This window comes from Pyrus communis, chromosome 15, assembly GCF_041283825.1.
Source record: "Pyrus communis isolate YQ-2024b chromosome 15, ASM4128382v1, whole genome shotgun sequence".
NCBI lineage: Eukaryota > Viridiplantae > Streptophyta > Magnoliopsida > Rosales > Rosaceae > Pyrus > Pyrus communis.
The window spans coordinates 36,682,752-36,710,611 of record NC_142579.1 but is presented as its reverse complement, the minus strand read 5'-3'; the positions used below and the strand labels follow the sequence as shown (position 1 = coordinate 36,710,611).

General features: G+C 38.4%; 5 protein-coding genes across 8 annotated transcripts in view; 4 read left to right on the top strand and 1 right to left on the bottom strand.

Moving 5' to 3' along the window:
- Positions 1–9,061, bottom strand: part of LOC137708519 (gamma-glutamylcyclotransferase 2-1) — a 33,914-nt gene extending 24,853 nt beyond the window's left edge. The window contains exons 1-9 of one of the 3 annotated variants that reach the window (XM_088685461.1): positions 8,776–9,060; positions 8,150–8,270; positions 7,991–8,067; positions 7,817–7,873; positions 7,549–7,605; positions 7,381–7,427; positions 7,189–7,260; positions 6,990–7,069; positions 6,419–6,853 (exon numbers count right to left, since the gene is read on the bottom strand). In XM_088685461.1, the coding sequence (XP_088541587.1) occupies positions 6,675–6,853; positions 6,990–7,069; positions 7,189–7,260; positions 7,381–7,427; positions 7,549–7,605; positions 7,817–7,873; positions 7,991–8,067; positions 8,150–8,258 (678 nt within the window). In that variant the 5' untranslated portion in view covers positions 8,259–8,270; positions 8,776–9,060 and the 3' untranslated portion in view covers positions 6,419–6,674. Of the gene's footprint in view, positions 1–6,418; positions 6,854–6,989; positions 7,070–7,188; positions 7,261–7,380; positions 7,428–7,548; positions 7,606–7,816; positions 7,874–7,990; positions 8,068–8,149; positions 8,274–8,775 lie in introns of those variants that run through there. The other 2 variants (XM_068447618.2, XM_088685460.1) reach the window with 2 other exon arrangements.
- LOC137717236 (disease resistance protein RUN1) lies at positions 843–5,287 on the top strand. Its single transcript, XM_068456538.2, has 5 exons — positions 843–1,508; positions 2,271–3,363; positions 3,559–3,834; positions 3,951–4,514; positions 4,607–5,287. Exons 1-5 carry the CDS (start codon positions 991–993, stop codon positions 5,030–5,032), a joined length of 2,877 nt encoding a protein of 958 aa, XP_068312639.2. The 5' UTR covers positions 843–990; the 3' UTR covers positions 5,033–5,287.
- A 5,369-nt stretch (positions 9,062–14,430) lies between the features above and the next one.
- Positions 14,431–16,594, top strand: LOC137710593 (uncharacterized). Its single transcript, XM_068449664.2, has 2 exons — positions 14,431–15,091; positions 16,031–16,594. Exons 1-2 carry the CDS (start codon positions 14,599–14,601, stop codon positions 16,507–16,509), a joined length of 972 nt encoding a protein of 323 aa, XP_068305765.2. The 5' UTR covers positions 14,431–14,598; the 3' UTR covers positions 16,510–16,594.
- Positions 16,595–17,098: 504 nt separating this feature from the next.
- On the top strand, positions 17,099–19,785 carry LOC137731636 (uncharacterized). Of its 2 annotated transcripts, XM_088686888.1 has the most exons (4): positions 17,179–18,177; positions 18,504–18,654; positions 18,802–18,936; positions 19,281–19,785. In XM_088686888.1, exons 1-4 carry the CDS (start codon positions 17,431–17,433, stop codon positions 19,415–19,417), a joined length of 1,170 nt encoding a protein of 389 aa, XP_088543014.1. In that variant the 5' UTR covers positions 17,179–17,430; the 3' UTR covers positions 19,418–19,785. The 2 variants fall into 2 exon arrangements, with proteins under 2 accessions (XP_068326943.2, XP_088543014.1); XM_068470842.2 differs by having other exon boundaries at positions 17,099–18,177; positions 18,504–18,936.
- A 2,073-nt stretch (positions 19,786–21,858) lies between these two features.
- On the top strand, positions 21,859–23,837 carry LOC137731726 (uncharacterized). The gene is made up of 3 exons (XM_068470955.2): positions 21,859–22,725; positions 22,921–23,356; positions 23,654–23,837. Exons 1-3 carry the CDS (start codon positions 21,997–21,999, stop codon positions 23,788–23,790), a joined length of 1,302 nt encoding a protein of 433 aa, XP_068327056.2. The 5' UTR covers positions 21,859–21,996; the 3' UTR covers positions 23,791–23,837.
- The last annotated feature ends 4,023 nt before the right edge of the window (positions 23,838–27,860 follow it).

The window sequence follows — 27,860 nt, the reverse complement described above, 5'->3', positions numbered from 1 at the left end:
CTTTTCATCACTATGCACGAAAAGGTGAAGAGTGACACTCTTAAAATTGAATTATGCACAAAGAAGTGAATAATTAGATTTTTTTATTTATTAAAATACATCGATATTTTTATACTAAGAAGAGGGGGAGTTCGGTTAAGCCACACAATGGACAACTTAATTTGGTATCGAATTTACCTCCCCTCCTCTCACATTTTTTTTTTTGTCTTATTATTTTTATATAAAAAAAATCAATATAAGATGTTGACGTGACTTAATCGTAATCGTTCAAATAGGAAGAGAGTATAAAGAGATTAAGAGGGAATAGAATCCTGTTGGGTTGTGGACTTGACTGATGGTTTGTTGACTTTTAGGTGGAGAAATTTTTTGTTATGACGGGAACACGGATGGTACACCAAGTGTTTTTATGTAAGTGGTGGAAAATTTTAATTTTTAAGTTATTAATCTTTTAACACACATATCCCACAATTTATATAAGAACACGTAATGTACAACCTCGTATGACGGTCACACTGAAAAATCTCTCCTTTAGGTGGTTTGTTGACTTTAATTAAAGAGTAATGTTATTCATACCATGTTTTTATACCACATTATATGGCATTTGATGTGGACAACCACATCATTTGAATTAATCAGATTTTTAAATTTAGTTCCTTATTTAGTAAACTAATAATTAAGAAAAACTAGTTAATTAAATGATAATTGTGATATACGAGAAGTATTTCTTATTCGTTTTCCTGATTTTACAAATTTTTTAAATAATGTGACAGTCCACGTCAAATGCTATCTAAAATGATATAAAAATATAGTATAAAAACATGATATATAACATTACTTTAATTGTGAGGGGTAAAGCTGGATTTAAAGCTGTGGATGGAAAAAACACTTTCCCTTCGTGATTTAGGGAGACTGAAGGGTCACTGATGCGAGTAGTTGACTTGGTATTTGCAGATCATCTGGGAAAACCACAAGCTCTGCCGACAACAATCAATGGACACTACCATCACAGGCGTTGATCCCTCCTCTGTATCTTCACCCTCTTCCTCGAAACAATGGAAGCACGACGTGTTCTTGAGCTTTAGAGGCGAAGACACGCGCCGGACCTTCACCGACAACCTCTACTGGACATTAAAAGACAACAAAGTCAACGTCTTCATTGACGAGAACGAACTTCCAAGAGGAGAAAACATAACAGATGAACTGGTGGAAGCGATCAGACGGTCCAGGATGTCCGTCGTCATCTTCTCGAAACGGTACGCGGAATCCCGATGGTGCCTTGAGGAGCTGGAGAAGATCATGGAGTGCAGAAGAACACTTGGGCAAATTGTTCTGCCAATATTCTACAACGTCGATCCGACGGATGTTAGGAACCAGACTGGTACTGTTGCAGAAGCATTTCAGAAGCATGCAGAGCGCTTCCATGGAGATACAGATAAAGTCCAGAGGTGGAGATCTGCTTTTACTGAAGCTGCAAATTTGTGTGGTGGGAACCTTAGAAACACTGATGGGTAATTTCTCTGTTACTTTTTAACTTACTGTTTTTACATACATAGCATGTATTTTACAGGATGATGTATTACAAGTGTGGAACCAGAAATTTTTACCAGGGTGGGCTAGCAAATTGTTATAGGGTGACTTGTTGGTTGCTAAAAAGAATTTTCAACGGAAATTCAAGAGATAATATGGAGAATCAATAAGCCATAGAGACTTAAGATTAAAAACTAGAGTCATGAAGGGATTGTTTTAATAAATTGAGTAAACATACAAATTAACATGAGTTAGGCTTAATTTGGGTGAATTACACTTTAAGATGTATATTGATATGCGGATTATATTCAAACTTTTCACGAAAAAAGTACCTGGATTATAGCCCGTGTTCGCCATCATGCTAGTTACGATGTTGATGTATTAGTTTTGGTTTAGCAACCTTTAATTGCCAACTTCAAGTGTTGGCTTTTCTTAAGCCTCTACTACAAAATGTCAATAAACTATAAAATGATAGGGCTTAGAACCTTGATCAGTTTACACATTGTAATGCTGCTAATGCAAAGATTAGAAACCTGATGTGTGTGTGTGTGTGTGTGTGAGAGAGAGAGAGAGAGAGAGTATTTCTAAACGCTTGATCTATCAGTTTGGTCGAATTGAGCTAATCACATGGATCAATATAATGTGCCATTGTTTTGTTGTTATCATGACAAAGTTATTAGTTGAGTTTAATCCTGCAGTTTATGATTCTTACTTCTTCTTACTTTGGAAATTTTTGTTAACAGGTACGAAGGTAAGTTTATAAGGAAAATTGTCAACGACATCACTAGAAAACTGAACAACACATACTTAAACGTGGCTGCCAAAGAAATTGGAATAGATTCTAGAGTGCAAGAAATTATCAATGATTTAGATGTTGGAGGATCAGATGATGTCCGCATTGTTGGAATTTTGGGCATGGTTGGAACGGGGAAGACAACGGTTGCAAAAGCCATTTTCAACAGAGTTCATCAAAGCTTTGAAGGTAAAAGTTTCCTTTCAAAAGTGAGGGAAGAGAGTGTGGTTAAACTGCAAAACCAACTTCTTTGTGATATCTTGAAACCGGCCAACATAGAGGTAAGTAGTGTGGATCAAGGAACCAAGGAGATACAAAAAAGACTTGGCGGCATAAAGGTACTTGTCATAATTGATGACATAGACTCTGTGGATCAACTAGAAGAGTTAGCTATAAAACACGAGTCGTTTGGTCGAGGGAGTAGAATTATTGTAACAACAAGAGATGAACAATTGCTAAAGTTCATTAGAGTCGATAAGACGTGTTTGGCACAAACAATGAATAATGAAGAAGCTCTTCAACTTCTTAGTTGGCGTGCCTTCAGGAAGAGTCATCCTAACGATGATGAATATCTCGAACTCGCAAATAAGGTTGTTGATTACTGTGGAGGGTTGCCACTAGCGCTTGAAGTTTTAGGTTCCTATCTAAGTTCAAAAACCAAAAGAGAATGGAGAAGTGCACTGCGCAAGTTGAAAAGAAAGCCTCATGGGAAGATTTATGAAAAGCTTAAAATGAGCTACGATGGGCTAATTGACGATGACGTGAAGGCTATATTCCTTGACATATCTTGTTTCTTTATTGGAATGAACAAGGACTATGTCATGACAATATTAGATGGCTGTGACTTCGACCCAGATATAGGAATTGGAGAACTCCATGATCGGTGCCTTGTAACTGTTGATGAAGGAAACAACCTTATAATGCATGATTTGCTTCGAGATATGGGCAGAGAAATTGTACGTGCAAAATCTCCTACCATCACTGGAAAACGTTGTAGATTGTGGGACCAGGACGATGTAAAAGACGTATTGAGTAACATATCTGTAAGTACATTTGCAATCAAATTGTAGTATAAGAATGTATGCAATGAAAGATAAGTGTATGCATATCCCACATACAAATAACCCTTTTCATATTTACTTCTTACTTGATGGATCCAATTCATGGCTTTGCTTCATGTGTATAAATCGTCTTTTCGCAGTCCCTTTCTTACCTATATTTTTTTTCTTTTCTAACAGGGAACGGAGGACGTTGAAGGACTCACTTTAGATTTGCATGAATCTGACAAGCCTAGCTTCAGTACAGTAGCACTTAAAGAGATGCGGAGACTGAGGTTGCTCATGCTGAAAGGTGTGAAGTTCACGGGAAACTGCACATATCTTTCCAAAAAGCTAACATGGTTGTGTTGGCCTGAGTTTCCTCTAGAGGTCATGCCAGAAGATTTTAATCTACCAAACCTAGTTGATGTCGACCTGAGTCATAGCCAAATGCAAGTTTGGACGGACTCCGACGTGGTACTGCATAATTTTAACCAATCTATTGATTCTTTCTTCCAGGTTTTGTAAGTACTGACATCATGCTTTCTCTCTTCTGTTTGGATTTTAATTTTGTTTTCGTTTTTGTGTCACAGCGGCTTGAGAAATTGAAGTTTCTTAATCTGGGTTATTGCTGTGGCCTAAAAAGATCACCAGACTTTTCAAAACTCCCCAATCTCGAGAGATTGATACTCAAAGACTGCAAGAGTTTGTCCGAGGTTCACCCTTCCATAGTACAACTGAAGTGCCTTAAATATCTCTCTCTTGCGAACTCCAATTTAACAAATGATGCAATTCCTGAGGATCTCGGGTCTATATCTTCTTTAGAAGTTTTAGATCTAAGAGGCAATGATTTTACTGCACTACCTATCGTCACTGGCCTTTCCAAACTTCAAACTTTACAGTTGGATAATTGCACAAAGCTTCAGGCAATTCCGAATTTACCGACAAGGTTGGAAATCCTGGAAGCGAATCAGTGCATTGCCTTGGAAAGAATGTCAGATTTTTCAGAGATGTCAAGATTGAGAGAATTGCATCTGAATTACTCCCCCAAACTCACTGAAATTCCAGGCCTGGATAAGTCGTTAACCTCCATGACAAGGATTCATATGGAAGGGTGCACCAATCTCAATGATGCTTTTCTGGAAGCAATCCGACAGGTCCTCTCTCTCTCTCTCTCTCTCTCTCTCTCTCATGTATGCATACGTGCATGTATTAATCGCTCATACAAATCTTGCTGCGCATGGTATAGGGATGGAGTGCGAGTGGAAATGGTGGCCTTTTTCTTCCTGGACCTTCATGGTTAAGGGATGTCCAGCCTAAGGAGGAAATCAATGAATATACGCTTGACTGTGAGTCCAGGTCATATTCAAGTGAATACAAGGAAGGCAGAAATCATGAGGCAGCAAGACCTGGTGATGACTCATACGATGAGAATCGATCTCACAAAAGAATAAGGTTTGATCTCAGTATAGAAAGCAATGCAGAGGGAACTGTTGCCGGGGAATATAATTGCATTGTAGTTCAAAACCACAAAAGCTGCATGGAAGAATCTGATGCGACCTTTGAGGAGGGGGGAGATGGTGAGGATGAAGAGAAGGCTCCAAGTGCGGTACTGGTATCCGTTAATTGTTCTTCAAGCGGAACTGATCAGAAGTACAAATTCGGAATCAGTTGATCTTCTGACTTGAATGTGGTGTTGCACTTGCATATGAAGATTGAACTAGCAAAGTAAGGTCCAACTCCACATTGTTTCGAATCACAAAACAAAGTGCAAGTACGTCCTCCTATCGGTGAGAGTGCTGAGACGCAGAGACGGCATTCTGAAACACGAACAATTTGTTTGTTCATAAATTATTAGACTGAAAAGATTGACCTTTGCATCTACTGAGGTTCAGAGCCCTTATGTTAATGAATTGCGCTTTCCGAATGAGTTCATATATCACGATTAACGAACCCTTGTTAATAAAATGGACACTGAGAGCACTATAATCCTACAGTTACATGCAGTTGAAGGAAGAATAATTAGATTATAATCTATGAGACTTGACTCATCTGCCTTCTGTTGATCATCTTTCTCAACAAGTATAGAGTTGATATGTCGCTCCCAAGCATTCTCGGATTTCCCACAGTTTAGTTCATCTGTCACCGTGATGGAAGTTTTGTTCGACATGTAACTTGATAGGAAAATAGTAAGAAAGCTTCGCTTGTTGCAGAGCCTCCACCGGCCTTGAGATTGTCTCCTCAAGGCCGCACACCCCGAATAGGCGGCGGCTTCAGTTGTCAATGAAGGCAGTGTAAGATGACACTTAAGTTGTCAAAGTTTTGTCATGGTATTTTATATGAAACGTGAAAGACATTAATGTAGAGGACATTATTGCAATTATTGATGAGTTATTTAGAGTCCTATTGTACTTAGGTGGTGCCGTGGAATATAATGATAAAGCATATGAAACGTACGTTAAAGACATTAAGGTAGAGGTTACGAGACCATTAAGGTTGGTCCATGCACTCTTAGAAGACACGGTTAACTTTCGACAAATTGGAGGCATAAGCATTTTAGTGGGTTGTTCGTGTAGAAGACAATCTTCTTGTACCGGAAAATCATGTCTTCACTTCCACAGACAATATTGAACTACCAACTTAACTTCTTTCACTGTTTACTGAGGGACGAAATGACCTTCTACCCTCAACAGTTCTAACCCGATAGCATGAGACAAAGTTGGACATACAAAACGTTGGATAAATATTCAAAAATCTAACGACAAGGAGGAATTTACCTAATTATAAACGTTCAAGGGTAACTTGACACTCTGGTCGATAGGTATGTTTTATAATTGAGTAATGCTAGGAGACTTGTTTTGCATATAAATTTTTATAAACTAAATGACATGAAAGTTTAAAACTCAAAAATTGAAGCGAGATTTTGAGCTTAGAGATAAATGCTCTTACCGCAATATATCAAAAAAAAATAAAAACTTTTCTTGCAAGAATAAACACAATTGTAAAATAAAGAAGGGAAAATGCATATTTAAGCTGGGAACTGGAAATAAAAACATCAACATCAACGTAAAATTCCTTAAATTAAAATAACTATAACTGTTGCCTCCCACATTGTATCAAAATGTTAAAAGTAAAAGAGGAAAAACAGCAGTTAGTTTTTCCTCACACCTAATCTCTTCTACGGCATCATCAAATGCCTCTGAAAAATAAGCTTGACCAAAACAAGGGGACTGAAAAAAGCCGAAAGGATCTTAATCTGAAACTAGGGAGATGGATATATGGGGTTAGCAATCTGCAGCTTCATCTGTGTTCAAATGTTACGAGTCCATGGCGATGGCTTCCGGCAGCGGATGCAGTTGGAGGGCAGGGATGTTGGACTTGAGCGGGAGGTGGGTTGGCCCGGCCAACTTCTTCTCCCTTGGAAATCCTTTTCCGGCTATTCCAAGAACCTTCCTCACCGCATTTGCTAGCTCTATCACATAGTCCTCTTCATGGCCTGCTTATGTCAGAAATTCTCTACTCAGTATTAACATCTACACGAATTTAATAAAGAACTAAGAAACATCCGGTCATGGACCTTGCAAAGATAACTTTGATTCGTAAACAGGAATGTGGGTGACGAGTTTGCTCACCTATATCGAACATAGCCTTCTCCAACAGAAGGAGATAGTCTCTATTGTTTCCGCAGGGCCCAGAAGCTGTTGCAATTTGCCTGAAAGAGAAATACTTAACGATCAGTGGAAGCTGTTGAGAGATAAAACTTTATTGCAAAAATAATGACAACCATCATCAACACCGCTAAAACCAGAAACAAATTGCAATCTGCATTACCTTGCCATGTCCTCCAATGGAGCAGGACCGAGGTAATACTTGTTCGATTCTTTGTCTGGAGTGGATGTGAAACTGCAATATCATGAACAAGTTAGGTGAGGGATACTTGGCACAACACAGCATTTCTAAATTTTACGTAGGATAAATTTAATGAGGCGCAGGAAATGAGGGATCTACAACAAAAAGACATACACAATAACTCCTGTCAAGGAAGGCTCGGTCTCAGAGAACTCCCCTTCCTGTACACAAAGAACATAGATATTATGGCAAGCAGAACAAAACAATATCAGAAAATCCCAAATGTAAAGAAAACTGGCTAGTCCAGGCGTGAAGGTAGACTAATATTCAAACTACTCTTACCTTGTAAAAGTCGACGAGGGTCGTCAAATCATATTCACATTCTCTCCTTTTCAAGTACTGCAAAGAAAAGAAATGAATTAAGCATGACTATTAGATGAATATGGTAAGACAGCGACCGCTGGTTTCTAGTTTCACAAACCAAAATGCCGAATAAAAATGTCAATTTTATCTCAAGCCATATTTTTTCCTACTCAATGCAAGTATGTCCAACACTCTCAGCTGACGATCTATCACCACAAGGTTAAATGTTACAGTTGAATAAGGATACCTCCATTGCCAATTTCTCCCTTTCTGGCCCTCCACGAACACAATAAGCAGCACCCCACTGTTAGAAACACTTCGAATGTCAGAACGAAACACTAATCGCATGAACCATACAACAAAAGCTAAAAAATAATCGAACGTTTAACGGGTATCTGTAGTACTCTAGAATGTTACTTACGCAGATAGCTCCTTCTTGGTACTCCAAAGTGCAAGTCCGAGCAGGGTGCTCAGGTGTACCTCTGTGATCAATGCACGCTTCACAATTCAAAAACATTATGACCACAATCAGTGACAATACATAACAATATCTTCCAGTCCAGAGACTAATGACACATACCAAGATCAAACACACGCCTGTAGTCCTTGATGTAACCTATCACCTTCTCGTCGTACTCGAATCCTGGGTTCCACACAAGTGAACCATATCCAAAGACCCAGAATACCATGGTTGCGTTTGACTACTGCAAAGAGTACATTGGTGTAAAAATCCCAAGCTCTCATAAACCAGTCCAAAACAATAAAGTTTCAAAATATAAAACGGACTTTCAATTGGAAAGCTCAATGATGCCTTACTTTATAAAAATTAAAAAGCTTCTAACTTTATTTCCTTTTCAGGAAAGGAGTTAATTAATTTCATAAATCACCCAAAAATTAGAGATTTGATAATTGTAGAAATCGTTGCAAATGCGGAAAGTTTTGAGCTTTTTAAAAAAAATAAAATCTCACAAAACCCAAATCATTATTAATGCACTCGACAATTTAGGAGCTAAAGGAATTGATTTTTCCATATATGGGAATTTTCCAAATAGAGAAACATAAAGTTCGAACTTTTCCAATTTTCTCCCTTTCCTATTTTCCGAGCATCCAAACAGAAATTGCAATTCATGGCGCCAAAGAACAATTAAAAAAAATGAGAAAAATCAGCGGCATTGTCATCCAAGCAACAAAATATTCAACACTTACAGAGGAATCGGGAGCTTTCAACGAAGAATGCAGAAATTTTCCCGAGAAAATAAAGCGAGATGAAGCGTTTGGCGAAACCCCTGGGGCGATCTGATTCGATAGATCGAGAAAGCGAAAAGATATCGACGGTGGTCGTCAGTGGCAAGGAAAAAGAGAAACGAAAAGAGAATGAAGCTAAACGCCGCGTTTCTCTCTTCTGGTTCGTTTGTCTCTCTCTTTCTCTCCCTTCGCCTTCTCTTTCTCTCTCTTCTGGGTTTCGCTGGGCGAGGATGGAGGGAGGTGACAGCCCTCCGTATCTATATATCGAGGGGAAGCGAAAACCCGCGTGAGTGTGCAGTGCGTGATTTGCCACGTGCGCTAGAGTTGTCATTGATGTATGTGGTATGGATTTTTGTATCATGTGCATCCATCACATCCTTCATAATATCTCATACACTTTTCTCTGTTTCTGACTATTAAATTAAATAAATTAAATAAAAGAATTGTTAATATTCTAAAAATCTTATTTTACATTCATAATTTTTTATAATTAAAAAGAAAAACATATTTGTGAGTAATGTAGAATAAGATTTTTAGCATGCTAATAACAATTTCCTAAATAAAATCAATGGATAATATTAAACATAAGCGTATGAGAAATAAAATAAATTTTGTGTTTATTATTTCCCTAATAATCTGCAAATCGCACAATTTTCAATACTTATACACTTTTATTCGATACGTCTGCGCTTGTCATTTAATTTATTTAATTTGATAATAAAGAAAGAAAATGTGTAAGAAAAAAATAGTGAGTGATTTTATTTCCTTAAATAATACTTTAATTTTTAATAAGAATGTAATCTGATTGGGTAAGGTAAAAATAATAATGTTGTATGAACCTTTTCTTTTGAACTAATTAAAATAACAATGTAACATGATGGGATAAGGTAAAAAAAACAAGTGAGAATAGCTTGGGAGACAAACTAAAAGGGTTAGGACAAATTCCAAGTTTCTAAATGTTAATATTTTAATTCAAGGTTGGAATCAAATTTGTTGATTGATCAAAAATTAAGAGAGGATGGTGGTGTGACATCCCACATCGTCCAGGGGAGTGATCCTTAAATGTATATTCTCATCCCTACCTAGCACGAGGCCTTTTGGGAGCTCACTGGCTTCGTGTTTCGTAGGAACTCCGAAGTTAAGCGAGAAGGGGGCTAGAGCAATCCCATGATGGGTGACCCACTGAGAAGTTGCTTGTGAGTTCCCAAAAATAAAACCGTGAGGGAATGGTTAACCAAAGCGGACAATATCGTGCTACGGTGGTGGAGCGGGCCCGAGAAATTATCCACCCCGAGTCGGGATATGACGATTGGTATCAGAGCCTAACCCTGGTCGCGAGTGTGCCGACGAGGACGTCGGGCCCCTAAGGGGGGTGGATTGTGACATCCCACATCGCCCAGGGGAGTGATCCTTAAATGTATATTCTCATCCCCACCTAGCACGAGGCCTTTTGGGAGCTCACTGGCTTCGGGTTCCGTTGGAACTCCGAAGTTAAGCGAGAAGGGGGCTAGAGCAATCCCATGATGGGTAACCCACTGGGAAGTTGCTCGTGAGTTCCCAAAAACAAAACCGTGAGGGAATGGTAAGTCCAAAGCGGACAATATCGTGTTACGGTGGTGGAGGGAGTTCGGGAAATGATCCGCCCCGGACCGGAATGTGACAAATGGTGTCTAATTTGTATGCAAATGTGATTCATTTTTCATATGCGTTTCTTATCTTTCGTAATTTATTTTAATTTGTAACTTTGTTCAACAATTTTATATTCTTGTCACAACTTATTATATGTACGTAAACGAAGTTCAAAATTAACCTCCAAAACGAAATTCAAAGTTAACTATATGCCTGGTTACTTGATGTTATTAAAATATCAAGCCTTTTATTTTCTAGGACAAATACTTTAAACTCATTGTATACAAATAAAATCATACGTGTAAATTTTGCTACCACAAAATCATATGAAATGACAAGAATCTTTTGTAGTCCATTCACAATCGTATCTTTATCTTTTTGTCTTTATATGATAATGAGTATGTTATAACTTGTGCGGTTATAGTACATTCACATTTTTTGGGAAGAAAAACAAAAGATTAGCAAATAAATATTTTTATCAAATATTTGTCCAATTGTTATTGTTTAAACAAAAATTATTTTTCTATTTGATGTCTTTAAATAAATAGACCTAGACTTCACTATCTATTGCCAAAATTGTGTAATTGTTCCAAATTTGCATCCATATTCCATACCATACATGTCCATCCCATCTAATCATGATGTGCGTTCACATCCATCGGCCATGATGTATGTCCACATACATAGCCATGATGTATGTCCACTTACAAAGTCATGATGTACATACATAACCGCAGATTGTGTTTTGGTCTAAAACGTGGATTGTATTTTGGTCTAAAACGTGAGTAGTGTTTGGTGTAACATAACACTAAAAAGGAAATTATTTAGGTTCATTGAACCTGGACAGGTTTTCACAGCTGTTATCGTTTTCCGCGTTGTCGAATTAGTGCCTAAACTCCCGATGCTTGCAACAACCGCGAAATCGTGTCATATAAGTCATCAACAAGGAAATCAACTGATTTCGGTTCAATGAACCTGGACGCTAACTCGGCACTAAAAACCCTACAGCTCCTTCGTGGTTGGCAGGGTTTTTTGGTCAATTTGGTTGGCGGGGTTAGGCAAATAGGCAGGGAAAGTGGGATCCCAAATCCGGAGTAATGTTAGAGAAATTAAATTTATAGATAAAATTTTAAAAATTAAAGGACATGGAAGTCAATAATTGATTTATTAGTTACACGTTGATAAATGTGTTTATTCTTATCGGTGACACGTCATTTAATTTGCAAATTTAGTCTCCAAATCTAGTTTCCCTAGCATTAAGGTCCCGTAGATTTTGATTCACTTGGATTCAAATTCCAAATTTATGGCTGGTTTCCTGCTGTTTTTGTAGGATACCATCGAGGAATGGTGGGAATATTAAGAAGAAGATAATGTGAGACGTTGATAAATGTGTTTATTCTTATCGGTAACACATCATTTAATTTGTAAATTTAGTCTCCAAATTTAATTTCCCTAGCATTAAGGTCCCATAGATTTTGATTCACTTGGATTCAAATTCCAAATTTATGGCTGGTTTCCTGCTGTTTTTGTAGGATTCCATCGAGGAATGGTGGGAAGATTAAGAAGAAGATAATGTGATGATTGAAGTGCTTCGTTTCTATCTATGTGAGGATAATGTGTTTCTTGATACGAGGTTGGGAAGCTTTGGAAGGTTTCTATCTATCTGATTCTGTGTACGCATCGGTCTCTTTTTATTTTTCTCAATTTAATTATTGTCTAGAAAATAAAATATCAGGATTTACCTGTAAATTTTAATGTTGATGTTTCTTTTGATTTATCTGAAATTTTTTATTTTTTGAAAAAGTGAAGTATTAGAATTTGACTGTAAATCTTGACCTTGACGTTGAGGATATAAGGGTGAAAAAGATCGTTGGCCTCATTCATATTTGCACGTCAATGTGTGACTATCAACTTACTCTTATGTGTATTTTAAAACTATTGAGTTTTGCATGAAAAATGTATGTGAGTTTGTAATTGCGCGCAAGCATATATGCTTTGCATGCCAAACTTACGAGTTATGCATGCAAAGTATATGTATATAAGTTTTTTATTGCACGAGTATGATGTTGCTAATGAAGAATAAACAAGTAGTGTGCATTTCTTGCGAGTGGTCTAGGAAATTAACTTTTCTTGTACTTCACAATTTATATATACACGTACTTGTCAGTCTCTACGAATTGGGACGGAAGATGGAAGTTTGAATAAATGTGATTTTAAATTATTTGTATGACCTTGAAATCATTGTGTAATGTAAGTCTAAAGGTAATGGGTTAGTTCCATCAAACCTACTTTGATCATTTTTCTGGTAAGTCATGAGATTGACCTAAGTACATATGGCAACATATTAACGGAGGTGTGGGATTATCAATGGAACAAAAGTACCATGTTGATGTGCAGTCTTTATTACGATAAAGAACGGCATTATTAATTTTTATTATTAGAGATCATAGGTCAAAATCTTTGAACTATTTTGACTAAAAAATCAAGTATTTTATTATATTAAGGACAACGATGAATTCATCAAAATTTAAATGTCAACCATGGCCAACGGATTCACCATTTAGGCAGCCGGCCAACATACTTCTCAAAGGGCACATTAAATTTATATGTTATCGACCTTTCATCCTCACAAGGGCCACCCACTCATGCAATCAACTTTTATCAGCAGATTGTTCCAATTTTTTCTCGTTTCACACGTTTCAATAGTCCGGATCTTCGAACTTGGTGGATTAGGAAGAAAAGATCCGGAGATGATTCATTTCCTTTTTATTTTACTACAATGAGATTCCAAATCATTGAAGATCATTACATTTAACATTCAAGTATCATTGATTGAGACTATCTATCGCTTTACATTTCTCTTAGTTAACTTACCAACTACAAACACTTATAAAACGTTTTATTGAAGAAGAAAATTGATATTCACATTTTAAAAATGAGATAATGCAACATTTTCAATGAAAAATATAAAAATGAAGAAGTGCATAATGACTATTTTGTAATGTTGAAGTGACAATTGTCCCCAGCATCAAGTTGTTTATTTCCAACTTCACCACATCTCAAAAATCGCGACGAACTCCGGCAATAATCGAAATGAATACGCAAGAACTAGGTGGGAGAGAAAGAGATATAGAAATAGGAGAGAGATGAATTGGGTTTTAAGATAGGAGGAAATTATGATGCTCTGACTAATGTATTTATATGACGATCCGTGGAGAAAAGAGATGAAAGAGAATGAGTTCAGATTTTCGATACTGCTTTTAACTTAATTGTAGATTTTCATTTTTTATAATCTGATTCGTAGAATGAATTCAATGATTCTAATAGTTTAACTTAGTACCTAAACCCTGCACAAACCGCCTTAGACCTGGTTTGGTACTGAGGTGATTCTGAAAAAAGCTGCTATAAAAAAAAACTGGGAGCTATTTTTGTGTTTGGTAAACACTCAGCTTCAGCTTTTTTTCACAGTTTTGGATGAAAAAAAGCCAAAAACAAGAAGCTGCAAAACCTAGCTTTGAAAAACCGGCTTTTTTTTTCACATATGTTTTACATAAAAGTTTACCAAACACTCTAATACTGCTTTTTTTTTCTTCAAAAGCACTTTTACAAAAAAGTTTACCAAAAACTCTGCTGCTTTATTTCGCAGCTGCTTATTCTCACAGCACAGCAGAAGCAGCTTTTTTTCAAAGCACAACAATACCAAACCAGCCCTTACTCTAACAGCTTTGTTGGTTTACAATAGCACGACGAGCTCGACAAGTATTGCATTTAACAAAAATATTCTTTTTGTCACCAAGTGATGCAAGAATATAAGGAATTTTAATAAAAAACTTCCGTACTGTTTTTTTTAATGAAAAATCATATGATTATTCATCTTTGAATTAAATATCATCTTTATATTAAATATAATGGTAGAAAATAAATAAATATTTTTAGTGTTTTAATCGATTTTCCAAAAATTTAAAAGAAAAATGAACCCAAACTAGAAAAAATGAAATTTTTTTTGAGCAAGTGACTACACTCCACTGTGGTTTTAGGGTTTGCACAGAGGCATCGATCCATCCGAAACGACTGCTAGTCCTGGGTAAGTCGATTCGACACTCACCGCCGCCCAATTTCCAAAAAAAGATGGCATTTTGAGCACAAATTTCGAAAATGAAACCCGAACAGACCCCGTCCCAGCTCGACCGATCTCACGGTTCTTCCGGCAACCGGCGCAGCACGCGTTCGCAAGCAGCACCGGGCTGGAATCCGACTGACGAGCTCATCCTTGTGAACGAGGTCGCCGCCGTAGAGGGCGACTGCCTGAAAGCGCTGTCGTCGTTTCAGAAATGGAAGATCATAGCTCAGAACTGCTCTGCTCTGGGCGTGTCGCGGACTTTGGACCAGTATCGCAGGAAGTGGGAAGCTTTGTTCGGCGAGTACAAGGGGATCAAGCAGTGGGAGGCGAAGTCCCGAGCTTCCGATTCGTACTGGGTTTTAGGAATTGAAAGAAGGAAGCGGAATGGGCTGCCGGAGAATTTTGACCAGGAGTTGTTTAGAGGGATTGATAAGCTTGTGAGGGTGAGGGGGAACCAATCGGATACAGACCCAGATAGTGATCCGGAGGATGAGGCGGAGAAGGAGCCTGATGTTGATTCAGAGCCAGGTATGCTTGTTTTTCAGCCACAAATGGAAATCTGTATTGATATATATTGCTGCATTGTGATTAATGTGCAGTTGCTTGTTTTGTTTCACATTTTTCGTGCCGCATATTTTTGGGTTGGCATCATTGGTTGCTGAATGAAAGTTCGCATTTTGAATTTGATTGCTTTATGGATGTTTACATTGTGAAGTATATGAGCTCATTATCTAGGAAAATTATTAATGAAGAGGGAGGGTCCAATCGAGCACCCTTCGTATAGTAAGCTGTTATAATCACCACTCACAAATTGCGTAAATAACGGATAGGTGCAATATGCAAGGGGCTTGTTGCTCAAGTGGTTAAGAACGTTTACTCTTGCACCTGACGTCGTGTGTTTGAATCTCTCATCCCCTATATACAAAAATAACCTACAGATAATTAAGAGAGTATGAGCTTTAAAATTTGGAAAAGAACATAATCTTATTTGTTAAATGCAAGATATGTTAAATCCGAGTAGTAAACAGAACTGGAAAGTTTCTTTTTTAGTTTGTTTATGATTTTTGATGAATCGTTAAGTTCACTCCTTAAACAGTTTATTTATGCACTAAACACAAATTGAGACTTGAATCATAAGGTTAGAATGTCGATGTACATGAATGTTTTATAAACAAGGGTAAGTTGTGATATACGACAGCTTAGATATGTCATAATGGTGGATGTCATGAAAGGTCTAAGATGGTTGAATTTGCAATGTGAAAGTACTTTAGATAGTTTTTATAGGGAAACTGCATGTGTTGTGCTGAAATTTTGAGTAATGGGCGAGTAAATGAATGGATTGTAGTTATTGTTTAATTGTTTTGTGCTTGAAGTTGTGAAAAAGCATAACAATCAGGTTGTTTGCGTAAGTAACCCTTGCACCATAATTCTCAACAGTTCTTTTCTTATAATTTTCTTGTATGCTAGAGTCAAAGAGGAGAAGACGTCGATCAACATCTCAGAAAAGCTGTCCTAGAGAAAATTCAATTAGAAGCTGCAAGATAGAAAAGCCTCAAGAAACCCATGCAGAAGGAAAGCCTCAAAAAACCCATGCAGAAGAAAAACCTGTAGGAAGCGGCTTGAAAGCAATTCCTCCGAAGAGCCTGGCAGAAGAACATCCTCAGAAGAGCTGTGTGAAGAAAAAGCTTACAAATAGTCAAAGAAAAGAGGAGGCAATCAGCATTGAAGAACAGGAGAAAATTGCGGCTATGAAATTGCATGAAAGTGCAGATTTAATCCGTGCTATCGTTACTGAGAAACCTGACCATGAGGCTGCTGGCGTGAAGAGCACCGGGGACCTCCAAACTGATTTTGTTAGGTGCCAAGGGGACCGGGTCATTGCATGCCTTGGCGATATTGTGAAGGCACTCGACCAGCTCCGTCATCTTGTCCAGGAATGTGAATAGTTTTTCCCTAACCTTTATTTCTTTTGAACTGATGTGAATATTTAAATGGTTAAGAGTTTGGTGTTAATGTTTATCTTTAATGGTAGATGCAGTGTTGGAATTAGCTTCATTACCGTGCTGTGTGCGTGTGGAACACCCAGTTTAGGCGTGAATGAGAGTAGTTCCCGGTCTTTTTCGCGTTATAGTCCACTCTGTCTAGTCGAAATAGCAAGCCTACTTTGTCATCCTAGACACATTATTATTAATCTCCTTTAATTAGGTGAAACTTCATAACAGCCAATAAGGCGGTTACCACTTACCTTCGGGTGATTGTCAAACTTTGATGCATGTGGATCTCATTGTAGACTTGGTATACATCAACGATTTACGACCACCACCATACACGTAATACACGTCTGGACGACCGTCGAGAACAATCCTATAGGCAACAAGGCCAAATTGTAGTAGTACTGTATAATGCTGTCATGGGCTTTCGCTGATGTATTAGGACTCGGACTTCTTTTGGTTCTTTCTTAGGAGCTTCACGTGTGGAAGTTTGAGACCATTAGAAAGCAATAACTACCCTTATATCTGGCAATGGACCCGTGATTGCCAACTGTGCAAACGACTACGCAACGACGTTGAACATAAAAAAGGCACGCAAGGAGACCTCTCACGAGATTTCGGACTTTGGTTTGGTTCGATTTTTGGAAACCTTAACCCTTTGATTGTCAAAACCGAATCAAACCGCCACTTACGTTTGAATCTGCCGGTTTGGTTCCCGCTTATGGTCCCGTTGATCCTCGAACCATCGATTCTTCATCTTCCGTGCAAACACAAAAGGCCTCTTCCTCTCCCAACATTGTAGCTGTCTTCACAAACTGCAGATTTTTTTACAGACTCCATTAGCTTCTTGATTTCCAACACTCACAAAACCTTTCGATGGACTCCTCCACTTCAACGAACAACCAAATCAATGTCAACTTCACCCGCCAGAGCCACTCCGAAATTTCATCTCGCCACCCCCCCAATGACGACTCAAACCAACCCGACATTCCCTTACTTCTCCAATCCTCATATGAGCTATGCAGCTTCAGAGTCAGCCTCAAATGGTGGGCACTCGACCACTCCTCGTGCCTTGGAAAATTCATATCTTACTTCACCTTCATCTTCTTAACAATCCTAGTCCCTATCCTCACCTCCCTCTCTTTAAATACCTCATCTGACCCCATCTCGTTCAACAAGCTAGTCCAACTTCCTGAGTCCGGCTTAGCTGCCATTGGCTTCATAACTCTGTCCGGCTTCTTCAGGAAATATGGCCTAAGACAACTTCTCTTCCTTGACGGTCTTGGAGACGACTCTGGCTTTGTTCGTCGCGAATACACTCGTGAGCTCAATAAGGCCTTCAAGTCCCTTGCTTGCATACTACTGCCTTCATTTTTCATTGAGCTTGCCCACAAGATCATATTCTTCTGCACTGTCAAGATCTCACTGCCTCATATTAGTTCAAGCGTCCCACTCAATTCCATTATGTTTGTTATCGTTCTGGCTTCTTGGGTTTATAGGACTGGCGTGTTCTTGCTGGTTTGTGTTTTGTTTCGCTTGACGTGTGAGCTCCAAATACTCAGGTTCCAAGAACTACACAAGTTGTTCGAGGGGTGTGAATCCGAATCCAGCATCATATTTAAGGTATGCTTTGAAATTTCAGTAATGGCTTTGCTATTTTCTCTTGAAAGAGTGTGATAGAGGTAGTAATTAGTTAGCACATTACCAGATACCAATCTATAGTACTTGGTACTTTGTCGGTATTTGGTCAACAATTTGTGGATATTTACAAGATATCAATAAAGTATCTATAACATATCAGTGAAGCAGAATATCAATGATGAAGCAAAAACTGGTACCTGATACCAAACAATCTTCTCTCTTTGGTGCAACATTTGTTTTCCACATGTTTTTGTGCACATTTGAACCAACATTTGATATAATTTCTCTTGATATTTCTGTATTTTCAGGAACATGTAAGGATAAGGAAGCAATTGTGGGTTACCAGCCATAGGTACCGGTTCTTTATCATTGGATGCTTGTTTATAATCACCGTGAGTCAATTCGGGGCCTTGTTGCTGGTTTTGGCATCCAAGACGGAGAAGACTTTCCTCAACTCAGGTGATCTTGTGGTTTGCTCTGCCGTTGAGCTCAGCGGGTTGTTCTTGTGTCTAATGGAGGCAGCAAGAATAACTCATAGAGCTCAAGGAATTGTGGCAATTGCAACGAGATGGCACATGTTCTTGACTTGTCCATCTGCTTTATCAGATCAGCAGTGCAAAAACTGGCTGCGCTCCGAGGCTAGCGGACATCATGGAGAGAGCGACTCCGAACATTTATCCGATGTTTTCTCTTCAGTTCCTCAAGAGGAGCCTTCCTCATTCCAAACCAGGCAAGCTCTAGGTCAGTATGCTTATTGCTTTCTAAGTTTCTACCTTCCTTGCTTGTTAGCTAGTAGCGAAAAGCTACTCATAGTAGTACAACTACTTTGGGTAACAAGAAAAATTTGAGACCTAACCCGGATACAAAGGCGTACGGAAGACTCTGATACTTGTAGTGACCTGCAAATTTGTTAACCATGCGTATCAGGTAAACCCGAATGTTTTTTGAACAATGTGAAAACTCGAACCTAGGACAAGAGAAGTACCTCCATTTTTGCCTAAACTCGAACCTAGACTCTATACATGCTTGTATTTTATGGTTGTCGTATGGATGCATATGGATAACTGGGGTGTGTGTGTGTGCAGTGGCGTATTTGCGACACAACAATGGAGGGATCACGCTGTTTGGATTTATGCTTGATCGGGGGTCGCTTCGCACACTGTTTGCATTTGAGTTCTCTTTGGTGCTGTGGATACTCAGCAGAGTGGTTGTTTTGCATTAAAACAAAGTTATAGGAATTTTCAGTGAAGATTCCAACACCAGCAACAACAATGCTGGGCCTTGTTAGTTTGGTGTTATGGCTTGAAAACAAATAAAACAAAAAATAAATTGAAAGTGGAGGATTGGTATAACGTTACCGACTATCCAGGGTGAGGATCGTGGTTCATCGGCTCATCCGGGGAGGATCAGTAGTTTCCTACCAATCCTCTCATGCTTCGATTTTTTCCTTGGTACGTTATTATATTTTGTTTGAGTGTTTTTTGGTTTCGTTCTTTTCTTCCCTCTTATTATGTAATTGGTGTCATTATTTGTTTTTTCACAAATCATAAGATGTAATTTTTAAGGTATGTAAATGCTTTAAATTGTTCATTTTATTTTTTTCGGTTTCAGAACTAATTTTTCACTTGATAATTCTTTCATTCATTTTCATTTATTTGAAGATAGCTTAGATTGTTTTTAATAAGAATGATCAATTCACTTTGTTTGTCTTTGCATGTTCAATTTACGTGAGCGCTAGTCGACATCTCCAAATTAAGTAAGAAGTTTTAACCCTTCGACGGCCTTCTTGCTTTTTGCTCAAAATGATTACCTTCAAGGTTCTAGTTTTCCTTTTGAAGTCCAAAATTTTCAATAAATTATGCACATTCTAATGAGCAATGAAAAACCATTATTAATCAATAGACAAGAATGAACAAACGGTGTGATACCAAAAAGTGTTGTAGCCCATCACACTCCCAACGAATTTTGGCAGCGTAGGCGTTCCGCGGTGTGGCCATTTTGTTGCAAGTGAATATTCTACGACCATTAGTACTACCGTAGCAATCCATGTTGCAACTTCTGTTGTGGGCAATATTGCATAGGTGGATTGTTGATGGTCCCCCAGTCCCGCAACTATTGTGTATCGGAAGATCAAATGATCCAAGTCATTGATTCTCGAAAAATCACAAGCAAAGTGATGACCTCCATGTAGTATATCACTCTTATTACTACCCCTCATGCAATCATCTATGTATCTTGAACATAAAATATACAATGTGAATAATGTGAAACATTTGCATTCGTGAGTTAAGCTAGATGATCAACACAGTATGTCTGCCTCTTCTCCGTAATGCCGAAGTTTGAAGTTGAAAATTCACATCAGTTTGGTTTGTTTTTTTCCTCTCTTCTTGTCGCAGGGCATTGCTCTATCCGTTGATGAAATTTTTGGTGAATTTAATAGTAAAAAAATAGATACAAGTTTTTTGCCCATTAATATTATAATACATGGCAAGTGGTTAATAGTAGCCAATGAAGTGATTATACATGAGTGATTGTTCGTCGTTAATGCATGTTTTATTTATTTTTTAAATAAAAAGGATGTGACGATATTGCTCACCGTTCCTCTCTTAATCTTATTAAAATAAAATAAAAAATACAAATAAGGGAATGTATGTACATCTCATTATAGATATTCACATACATCAACAATTAATCACCCCCACTATACTTGCGTGGATGCATGATTGTCGAAAATAAATATCTAGGAAACAATGCCTAAAGCCAAACACAATTGACATAGATATTTTAGGACTCAAGGACTTCATTTTCTTCTTTCTTGTTTCACGTGTTGCAAGTTGAGATCATTGGAGAGTAATAACTATCTGCCTATTGGCAATGAACCCGTGATGTTGGGTCGGGTTAGCTTCGACCAAAAGCTTACTATTGTACCTTAATTTGGCACAATATACATAATACAAGTGCTCAAATACTAACTAGTTAGTAAATTAATTGGCATACTCCACAAAGTAAATAAATTATTTTTGATTTAAATGAATTTTTACATGTATGATCTTTCAATGATAATCTAAAAAATGATCGGTTTAGATTATAAAAAATATTATGAAATGGCTAGCGCTTGAACGGCTCTCTCTCGATATACATTTTAATATATATGTATGACATTGCTTTGTTTCTCAGGAATCAAAGAATATATATACAACATGTTAAGAAATTAATATGAAATGATATGGAAAACAAAAAAAAGCAACTAAACTCTTTGTCAGTTCATCTGTACTCTTCACTCCACTTGAAACCCCTAGTTGAAGAAGGCTAGGGTGGTAAAGAGACTCTCACGAGAAAAGGCAAGCTCTTTTGCCCTTCCTCAACTTTCCAACTTCCCTTTTGTTTGGGTTTTGGATCGTTTCTAATTTGATGGTCCAACCTAAACTTAATTGATGTTATGGCTTGAATCGTTTGATTTGAAGTTCACCCTAAGTTTATAAGTTGGCGTGACTTCTCGGACTTTTATTGGTCAGATTATCTAAGCAGTCGTGTCTGCAAATGAGTGGTCCAAGTGGCATTGAAGTTAGCTGGCAATAGAAAATTATGATCGTCCAAAAGGAGGAAATTAGCATGAAAAGTATGTCTACCACAAAAATCATTGTGGACACTTGCTTCATCTACCCTTCAATTACAAAGGGACTCAAATTTTTACAAAGAGCGTATTACTCTTGCCCAAATGCCAAGCAAAATCTTTCCCAATCTTCCAACAGCGTTGCTTCCATTGACCCCTTTACTCTCCAACACTCACAGAACCAATCCATGAACAACCAAATCAATGTCCACTGCACTAGCCATCCCCAAATTTCTTCTCCCTGCCGCCCAAACGACAATGCCAACCAACCTAACACAGCTCCCTTACTTCTCCAATCCTCTGATGAACTCCGCAGCTTCAGAGTCAGCCTAAAATGGTGGGCACTCGATCACTCCTCATGCTTCGGAAAATTCCTATCTTACTTCACCTTCATCTTCTTAACAGTCCTAGTCCCAATCCTCACCTCTCTCTTTCTCAAACTCCCATCCGGGGACCCCATCTCATTCAACAAGCTAGTCCAACTTCCGGAGTCCGGCTTAGCTTCCCTTGGCTTCATTACTCTTTCTTGCTTCTTCCGAAAATATGGCCTGAGGCAACTCCTCTTCCTTGACGGTCTTCGAGATGACTCTGGCTTTGTTCGTCGCAGATACACTCGTGAGCTCAATAAGGTCTTCAAGTACCTAGCTTGCATACTACTGCCTTCATTTTTCATTGAGCTTACCCACAAGATCATATTCTTCTCAACTATCCAACTCTCACTGCCTCATATAAGCTCAAGCGTCCCAGTCAATTCAATTATGTTTGTTTTGGTTTTAGCTTCTTGGGTTTATAGGACTGGGGTGTTCTTGCTGGTCTGTGTTATGTTCCGGTTGACTTGCGAGCTCCAAATTCTTCGATTCAAAGGGTTGCACAAGTTGTTTGAGGGGCGTGAATCTGAATCCAGCATCATATTCCAGGTATATATATGGTTTCAAATTTCGATAAAATCTTCGACATTTCTCTTTTTAACAAGTATCCTAAAGCCAATTTAGTTGTTACAGTATTGTGTACCAGTCCATATTACTTGCTCGATAGTACTGGATATATCAATAAAAGATCAATAATAATGCACAACACTTGTACATTTGATAAAAATATTCATATAATTTCAGGAACAGGTAAGGATAAGAAAGCAATTGTGGGTTACGAGCCATAGGTACCGATTCTTTATCATCGGATGTATGTTTACCATCACGGTGAGTCAATTCGGGGCCTTGTTGCTGGTTTTGGCATCCGAGACGGAGAAGACTTTCCTCAACTCTGGTGATCTTGTGGTTTGTTCTGCAGTCGAGCTTAGTGGCTTTTTTTTTTGCCTAATGGAGGCAGCAAGAATAACTCATAGAGCTCAAGGAGTTGTAGCAATTGCAACAAGATGGCACATGCTCTTGACTTGTCCATCTGCCGGATCAGAACAGCAGTGGGAAAGCAGGCAGATCAGCTCAGAGACTAATACACGCTGTGGAGAGAGTGACTCCGAGCATTCATCTGACATTTCCACTTCAGTTCGTCCACAGGAGCCTTCCTCATTTCAAACCAGGCAAGCTCTAGGTGAGTATGCGTGCTTTCTAAGTTTATACACCCCATAACTTTATAGTAATACAATTATTTTAATCAGAAAAAATAAGGACCTACTTATTCAATAAAAAACAAAGGGTAAATAAACTCCAAATATGTGTAGTTACTTGCAAATTAATCAACCCCACGTATCAGGTAACCTCGGATGCTTTTTAACATGTGAAAACTCGATCCTAGTACAAAGTACCTCAATTTGTGCTCCCTCTATACATGCTTCTATTGCGCAGCAGTGATATGGATGCTAATGTATAGCTTGGCGTGTGTGTGCAGTGGCGTATTTGAGTCACAACAACGGAGGGATCACGCTGTATGGGTTTGCACTTGATCGGGGGTTGCTTCACACATTATTTGCATTTGAGTTCTCTCTGGTGCTGTGGGTGCTCAGCAAAGTGGTTGTTTTGTCTTAAGAACGACTTAGAAGTTTGCCGATTGAAAGTTAACAATGCTGGAGGCTGAAGAGTGTTGAATTATAAGTATTTGAGCTGAAAAGTTTTTAGAATAAGTTTTTGTTTAAATTGGTGTATTCACTTGTGCAGAATGAGGCAAAGTGTAAATGTCTAGTTTTGTAAAAGGGCCATGAGTGCCATGTGTTGTTAGATCCATGAAATTAGAAAGATGTGTGTCTAGGATGAAATGTAGAGGTTTATGTGGTCCCAAGTTAAGGACCTTCAGTTAATGTAAAGCACGTTAGTGCTCCTTTCTGAATAGAAAAGAATTATTCCTCTGCAAACTTTCTGCAGAGAAGAAGAACACGAAACCATTTGTTTCCTCCAGTCTTTTGTTCATCGTTTGTTCTTTCTGTTCAGCTCTATCTACATCAAAACACTCATTGATTCCAGAAACACTAACATGGCCTCAGAGCCTGGTTGGATTTAACAATCTGGGCGTAAATCTGTGAAGTTATCGAGCTCAATCGAAGCTCTCTTGAAACTCTGTGAAGGTTGTCGATTCAGATCAAAACCATGTCTGGATCTGGAGGCTCGGAAGTGAGGACTCCAATCTTCTCTGGTGAGAACTACGAGTTCTGGAGAATCAAAATGGTGACAATCTTTAAATCACATGGGTTGTGGAATCTGGTGGAGAAAGGAGTTAAAACGTCTGATTCGAAGAAGAAGAAGAAGTCTGAAGGATCGTCGGAGGATGATGGAGATGAAGAAATGTCAGCTGTGTTGATGCAAGACGCAAAGGCTTTGGGAATCATTCAGAATGCAGTCTCGGATCAAATCTTCCCTCGAATCGCTAATGCCGAGTCAGCGAAGATGGCATGGGATTTGTTGTATGGAGAGTATCATGGTGGTGATCAGGTACGATCTGTGAAATTGCAGAATCTTAGAAGAGAATTTGAATATGCTAGGATGCGAGATGATGAGTCTTTGTCTAGCTATCTTACACGGTTGAATGATCTAATCAATCAAATGAGAACATTTGGTGAATCTTCGTCGAATGAGAGACTAGTGCAGAAGGTCCTGATCAGTCTTAGCAAACCTTATGATTCTATCTGTTTGGTTATAGAAAATACAAAGTGTCTAGAGACTGTAGAATTGCAGGAAGTAGTTGCAATCTTAAAGAGTCAAGAACAACAGTTCGATTTGCATATGGTTGATGCAAATGAGAGAGCATTCTCTTCACTCTCTGTGAATCCAAAGGAGCAGAACAAGAGTGGTGGTCATTCGAGTTCATCTAGAACTCAGAGAAATTGGAATTCTAAAGGCAAGAAATGGGAATCAAAACCCAAATTTCAGCATAAATCTCCTCTGCACAATTATCAGAGTGCAAATGCATCTCAGTCAGTGGGTCAGGAGGTTGCAAAGCCTCAGTGCAAAGTGTGTTCTAAGTATCACTTTGGGGAGTGTAGATACAAAGGGAAACCAAAGTGTTTCAACTGTGATAAATTTGGGCATTGGGCTAGGGAGTGTAATGTAGGCAGGTCAGTGCAAAAGGCAAATAATGCAAGTCAACTGGAGATGACAGGAAATCTGTTTTATGCAAACAACACTGTCACAGAACCAAAGGTGAATGGAGAGTGGTATATAGACAGTGGTTGTAGCAATCATATGACAGGAAATGTAGATTTGCTTGTTAAGGTTAGAACCAATGTAGCTGGTAAAGTCCAAATGCCAACTGGAGATCTTGTGAATGTTGCAGGAATGGGATCTTTAGTTATTAATACAAATAAAGGGAGAAAATATGTTAGACAAGTAATGTATCTTCCCGGGTTAAAGGAGAACTTACTCAGTGTGGGTCAGATGGATGAACATGGATACTTCTTGGTGTTTGGAGGTGGAATGTGCAATGTGTATGATGGTCCATCACTAGAATGCTTGGTTATGATAGTGAAAAAGAAAGTGAATAGGTGTTATCCACTGACTTTGTTCTCTGAGAATCAAATGGTGCTGAAAGCGAGTGTTACTCACTCCACTGAGATTTGGCACAGGAGATTTGGACATCTACATTTTGGTGGTCTCAAACAATTGAGAGACAAGGAAATGGTACATGGTTTGCCACAGCTTGCAGATTACAATGGAGTCTGTGAAGGATGCCAATTTGGTAAACAGCACAGAGAAGAATTCCCTAGAAATCAAGTGTATAGAGCAACTGCTCCACTTGAATTGATTCATGTCGATTTGTGTGGACCTATGAAGACTGAGTCGATTGCTGGAAATAAGTATTTCATGCTGCTGATAGATGATTTTACCAGAATGGTTTGGGTCTATTTCTTGAGATATAAGTCAGATGCGTTCAACTGCTTTAAGAAATTCAAAGCTATGGCAGAATTACAAAGTGGTTTCAAGATTAAGACATTGAGAAGTGACAGAGGAGGGGAGTTCAAGTCTGCAGAATTTGATCAGTTCTGTGAAAAAGAAGGATTACAAAGACAATTTACTCTTGCATATACTCCACAACAAAATGGAGTAGTGGAGAGAAAGAACAGAACAGTGATTGAAATGGCGAAATCTATGTTGCATGAGAAGAGGATGCCATACTCTCTCTGGGCAAAAGCTGTGCATACATCTGTATATATTCTGAATAGATGCCCCACAAAGGCTTTAAACAACATTACACCTTTTGAAGCTTATTCTGGTAGAAAGCCAGGAATAGCTCATCTGAGAGTATTTGGATCTCTGTGTTATGTTCATGTTCCAAGTGAACAGAGACATAAACTTGAACCAAAAAGTCTAAAAGGAGTATTTGTAGGATATGCAACTTGTGAGAAAGGGTATAGGGTATTTGATCCATTATCTAAGAAGCTGTTCTTGTCAAGAGACATTGTATTTGATGAAGAAGCTGTCTGGAATTGGGAAGAGGACTCAGGGTCAACATTTCTTAATACTGGAAGTTTCATGCACAGTGATATAAGCACAGAAAGTAATGACAGAATGGTGTTGTTCCCTACATCACCTATTCTATCTTAGTCTAGAAGAGCTCCTAATAGTGAAGATTATGAATCTGAATCAAGGTCACCTATCTTAGGTGAATCTTCAAGCATGTCAAATGTAATTGAAGGACAAAATCAAGCATTTGATAATACACCTTTGAAGTGGAGGAATCTGAATGATGTATTGGCTCAATGTAATCTGTGTATCATGGATCCAGAGAAGTTTGAGGATGCCAAACAAGATGAGTCTTGGTTAAAAGCTATGGAGGATGAGCTGTTTATGATTGAAAAGAATGACACCTGGAAACTTGTTGACAGACCAACTGAAAAACCTGTTATAGGGGTCAAATGGGTCTACAAAACTAAGTTAAATCTTGATGGCTCAGTGTTGAAGAATAAAGCAAGGTTGGTTGCAAAAGGCTATGCACAAAAGCTTGGTTTGGACTACAATGAGACTTATGCACCGGTTGCTAGGTTGGATACCATTAGAACATTAATAGCTTTGGCTGCACAAAAGAGCTGGAAATTGTATCAGTTAGATGTGAAATCGGCTTTCTTGAATGGAGTTCTACAAGAAGAGGTCTATGTTGAGCAACCTGAAGGTTTTGTAGTGAAAGACAAGGAAGAAAAGGTGTACAAACTTCATAAGGCCCTCTATGGTTTAAAGCAAGCTCCGAGAGCTTGGTATGGTGAGATTGACAGCTATTTCTCACAGTGTGGATTCAAGAAAAGCTTGAGTGAACCAACTCTGTATATAAAAGCAAGGGGAGAAGATATTCTAATTGTGTCTATCTATGTAGATGATATAGTCTACACTGGTAGTTGCAAATCAATGCTAGAAGAGTTCAAAGAAGATATGAAAATGAAGTATGAGATGACAGATTTAGGTCTCCTTCACCACTTCCTTGGGATGGGAGTGATACAAACAGATTCCAGCATCTTCATTAATCAGAAGAAGTATGCAAGCTCTTTACTGAGCAAATTTGGTTTAAATGAAGCAAAGACTATCTCAACTCCTCTGGTAGCTACTGAGAAGCTATCTAAAGATGATGGAAGTGGATCTGCAAGTGATGAATTGTATAGGAGCATTGTGGGAAGTCT